General features: G+C 39.1%; 1 protein-coding gene across 2 annotated transcripts; it reads left to right on the forward strand.

Annotated features, from left to right (window-relative positions):
* Positions 1-1,213: 1,213 nt before the first annotated feature.
* LOC114176462 (protein indeterminate-domain 14-like) lies at positions 1,214-3,880 on the forward strand. 2 transcript variants are annotated; one of them, XM_028061509.2, is made up of 3 exons: positions 1,214-1,666; positions 1,879-2,278; positions 2,904-3,880. In XM_028061509.2, the coding sequence occupies exons 1-3, from the start codon at positions 1,537-1,539 to the stop codon at positions 3,640-3,642; spliced, it is 1,269 nt and encodes a 422-aa protein (XP_027917310.1). In that variant the 5' UTR covers positions 1,214-1,536; the 3' UTR covers positions 3,643-3,880. The 2 variants fall into 2 exon arrangements, with proteins under 2 accessions (XP_027917310.1, XP_085526766.1); XM_085670640.1 differs by having other exon boundaries at positions 1,528-1,666; positions 1,775-2,278.
* Positions 3,881-4,842: the final 962 nt, after the last annotated feature.

Raw genomic sequence — 4,842 nt, forward strand, 5'->3', positions numbered from 1 at the left:
CTATGTATATTTCTTATCTGCTTTAAAATCACATAACACATGCAACCATTTGTAACCTAACTTTTATACCAATTGTTGGATTGAAGATTTATCATTAAGCCAAAAAAATATAATTAGTATAGTCAAGATACAAATCTTTTAATTTAAAAATGTAACTGTCTAAATACCATAGTTTGATTGTAACTCGTCTTCCTTAACCTCTCTCATAAGACAATTGAGGCTACATGTGAATATTATCATTTTGACATTTTGCCATTAGATGTTTGGTAATGTCATATATTTTCTGTAATTTTTTATTTCTTTAAGAAAATTATTTAATTAATATTTAAAAAATCGTAAATGGAAAGAAACGAGTGTGAGCACAAATGTACTCATTTCCTGATAAAGATACATGGAAGTAAATAGATAATTTGTAATATGTCACTCTTCTTCTCCAGCATTGGTAATGTGACGTAATCATATTAGTCGGATAACTATTCCTTTAACTTATTCCTATGTTAAACAAATTGCACCTTATTTACATTTTAAATGTATCGTGTTACTCTTCTCTAACATATTTGTAACATGAATCAAATTAGATACATTATAATTTGTTTTATATATACATACCTCTTATATGTGACTGAAATTAATAACTAATATAATAATATTTTAATTTTAATTTTGTTGGTTCAAAGATGTAAAACAATTTGAATCGAACTGCTTAATTACGGAAAACAGATATAAATTGATTAATTTTTTTATTGATTTTGAGAAGGTTTTAATGGGTTGATTAGTGAAGTCGAGGTAAAATGATGATTAATGCAGCACAGCACACAGTATAGGTGTTGGGGCCTATGAACAATATTGTGAACATTAGGAAGCTCACGAACAAAAGACAATGTTGGAAGTTTTTACTTGCAACTGTTAACTAAGGTGATGCCCATGGTTTAGGAAAAAGCAAAAACACGTTGGACAGAAAAAAGATAATGACTGGAATGCCCCTGAGGGTGACTTCACATCCTCATACTCGCTTTTACAAAAGGTGGCTGGCGAAGTGAAATGGTGTGTGTGGGTAGAATGGTCTATAAACATGTCTTGTGAGTTTGTAAGACAGAGAAGAAATAAGAAGGCTAAGTAGTGCGTGAGAATGAGTGTGACAAAAATAGGAAGCTTACGTGTGTATTTGGGGGCTTCGCCTCTATTTATGCATGCAAACCAAAGCAACCAAAATTTTACTGTGTGATCAAATTGGTGAGAGGGGTTTTGTTTGTTTCTGAGGATGTTTTTCTTCTGGAGCCCATTGTGGGATCATTGCTTCTCTCTCTCTCTTTTTCAAACTTTATTAGCTAGTGAGGGCTATACAGACAATCCCTGTTGAAGATGGGGAAGAGAGAAACCCAGAGATAGATAGAGAGAGAAAGGTGTTTGAAAAAGCTGAAAGTTAAAAGAAAGCTGAGTCTGGTAGTAACCCAAAGAGGAAAAAATAAATAAGCTTTTCCCTTCCTCTTTTCTCTTCATCACCTTAACCCATAACCCTTAACCCTCCTTCTCTTAATGGCTTCCCTAGTAAGGATTGACACGTTGCTCAACAACTCATCGCTTCCCTCTTCTCAGCCCTTTTCCTGCGCCCAGAATGCTACCACTGCCACTAATAAAAGGAAGAGAAGGCCTGCGGGAACACCAGGTTAACTTCTAATCTAACCTTCTTCTTCTTCTTCTTTTTTTTCTTAATTAGATTCTATTAGTAATTGTTATTTACTCGCATCACATGTATCTATACCTATTCTTGAAGAGTAATTAAAGTTATGGTTAATGATGGGAGAATTCATTAATTCATTCATTTGATGATGATGATGGTGATGATGGGTATTGGGGTGTGAATTAAACGCAACACAGATCCAGATGCAGAAGTGGTGTCCCTCTCACCCAAGACCTTGCTTGAATCAGATCGCTACGTGTGTGAGATCTGCAACCAGGGATTCCAGAGGGACCAGAACCTTCAGATGCACCGGCGCCGCCACAAGGTGCCGTGGAAGCTCTTGAAGAGGGAGACGCCGCTGGTGAAGAAGCGGGTCTTCGTTTGCCCGGAGCCTACTTGCTTGCACCATGACCCGTGCCATGCTCTGGGTGATCTTGTCGGCATAAAGAAGCACTTCAGAAGAAAACACAGCAGTCACAAGCAATGGGTCTGTGAGAGATGCTCCAAAGGCTACGCAGTGCAGTCTGATTACAAAGCACATCTTAAAACATGTGGCACCCGAGGCCACTCTTGCGATTGTGGCCGCGTCTTCTCAAGGTATCCTTTCTTTCTATCTATCTATCTATCTATCTATCTATCTATCTAAACAACAACAACAACGCTACCTTTTTCTTCATCCAAATCTTCCATTAACTTCAAACTTCCTCCTCTTATATTTTATTCCGTTTTTGACTTTAACAAAAGGCCAGATGTATTCTTTTGAATGGAAATAAAGCCATCAATGGAGGAGAATCATAAATAAATTAATTAATTAATTAAAGTTTATTAGTATTTGACTGATGGAACCTTAAACAAGTCTTCAACCTAGCTCTTTCTTGACAGCTGGGAAAACACGGTTCCCAAAGCTCACAGATATATATATATATTTTTTCATCAACACCTTCCGCATTCCTTTTACACCTTCTCTCGTTTAACCTTTGCGACATTGTACTGTATTTCTTCAAGAACCTTATTGCATTGAATACCGGCTACCTCAAAATGACATCAGTTTGTTGTCCTTTTACTAGTGGAAACTGAAACATCTCCCCCACCCCTTGACTTCTTTTCCAAGCACCTTTATACGAATGAACAACTTCTTTTTATTACTTTTGCAAGGAAGGATCTCACGAGCTTTTCAAAAGGTACGGAATGATTCTTTGTGACCTCTCAATATTGTTTGTAGGGTGGAGAGCTTTATTGAACACCAAGACGCGTGCAACGTGGGGCGGTTGGGGCCAGAAACGCAGGCAGTGCAAGCTGCTGCCGTATGCTTGTCTCGAACAGCTTCAAGCCCTTCTAGCGAAAACAATTTCAGCACAGGTGCCCCCTTGCAAATCGGTGTAATAGTTCCAAAGCCCCCGGAAACATGTACAGTAGTAGAACCGGCCTTGTTCAGCAACACTACCACTGCACAAACCAACAACGACAGCAAAGTGAACAAACTCCAACCCAACCTTGAGCTTCAGCTCTCTACAGCCTCAGGCACAGGCAATAAGAGTGAGGGAAACCCCTGTGCACAGTTGCAGTTATCGATAGGGTCATTGGAAAAAGGGTGCATGAGGGAGAAGTGGTTGGGAGAAAGGGTTGAAGATGAGGCACGTGAGCAGCTGAGGATGGCGGTGGCGGAAAAAGCGTATGCGGAAGAGGCAAGGAAGCACGCTAAGAGGCAGATGGAGCAGGCGGAACTGGAGTTCACTAATGCCAAAAGGATAAGACAACAAGCTCTAGCGGAACTGGACAAAGCCTGTGCCTTGAAGGACCATGCAATCAAACAGATCAATTCAACTATGCTTCAAATCACCTGTCTTGCTTGCAAGCACCATTTCCAAACTGCTCCTTCCGACCACACCTCTTTCGTCTTCAGCTACATTACAAGAGACGCTGCCCAACCTGGAAAACATCGTCTCAAAGCCATTAATTAACTCATAGACAGACATCATCTCCTCTCTCTCTCTCTCTTCTTCTACATTTTTCATACCCCATCTTGTTTCTTCTTTGCTTTTCGTTATTTTCATCATTACTTTGTTTTTCCTACCCTAATTAATAGCCTTTGTGAAATTATATCCCTTGTGAGGTGAGTGAGTGCTACGGTTATGTACGTTGCGAGGTGGTGGAAAAACGTATGTTCTTAGTAATGTAAATTATTCGCATTTTGTGCCATTTTATGAGTGCAGTAATTAAAAGTGGTATAAATACAGATATATTATATGACGAGTAATGTGGTTAAGTGTTGGGTTCTTTAATTAATTAGTAGATACCAGGTATAATATTGGAGTGGTATATTTTATAAATAATGGTGGAGGGTGTGATGATGTGGCGGTATGTGTACAGTAGTACTTGTACATATGTGTGTATATATATTGATCTCATTCTCGTTAGGTTTTTCTCTGGTGCATTGCAATGAATGAGAGTCAGAGAAGCACTGAATTCCCCACCCTTTAGTTTTGGTTGTTTTGGATTATGTGTTTGGACTATGTGTAGATCTTTGTTGGTGGTGTAGGGCAGAAAGCGGAGTCCTTAACAAGCATTAAAGGATTGTACTGAGGAAAATAAAGTTAGAAAAAGGAAATGAATACACAGTGGTGAGAGGGGAAGAGAGAGAAAAGGGAATCCAGATGATAGTAGAGGACTGCTATTCTGGCGACTTATAAATGTGAATGAAAAGCAGCATGTTTTTCAGTGCCACTGGGTGAGGGCTTAATGACAGTCGCAGACTCAGTCGTCCCTGTCAACCCTCTCAAACCATTCAGACACAAACAAACTCTATTCATCATGACCACCTTAACGTCTCTTGCATCTGAATCAGGGCCATGACAGTAGTGGGGCACAGAGAGAAGCAGCATCTTTCCAAATATGCAGAGACCATTCTAAGCTTTTGGGTTACAAACCAATTACTTGTCATGTAAAAATCCATTTTTTTTATTATTATCATTACCTTCTTCTTTCCTCTGTGGTCCTCTTTCATCTCGATAACCAATACAAAAAGCCGTAGAAACCCCAAAGATACGACCAGCTTAAAGTGTCGTATTTCTTTAGTTTCCTCAGCTCCTACCTTTTTATCTTGGACCATGTGCTTCTTCTCTCTCGTCTATGCATCGTTGTAATTGCTTCGCTCAGTTTCA

Source organism: Vigna unguiculata, chromosome 3 (assembly GCF_037176805.1).
Source record: "Vigna unguiculata cultivar grain cowpea cultivar isolate G323 ecotype 2 chromosome 3, ASM3717680v1, whole genome shotgun sequence".
Lineage (NCBI taxonomy): Eukaryota > Viridiplantae > Streptophyta > Magnoliopsida > Fabales > Fabaceae > Vigna > Vigna unguiculata.

What these genes read in the sequence shown, in the direction of transcription:
- LOC114176462 (XM_028061509.2), top strand. Translation starts at nt 1,537, where the DNA reads ATGGCTTCCCTAGTAAGGATTGACACGTTGCTCAACAACTCATCGCTT. An exon ending in AAGGCCTGCGGGAACACCAG is followed by an intron (nt 1,667 to 1,878) that starts GTTAACTTCTAA and finishes AACGCAACACAG; the next exon opens with ATCCAGATGCAGAAGTGGTG. An exon ending in TGTGGCCGCGTCTTCTCAAG is followed by an intron (nt 2,279 to 2,903) that starts GTATCCTTTCTT and finishes TATTGTTTGTAG; the next exon opens with GGTGGAGAGCTTTATTGAAC.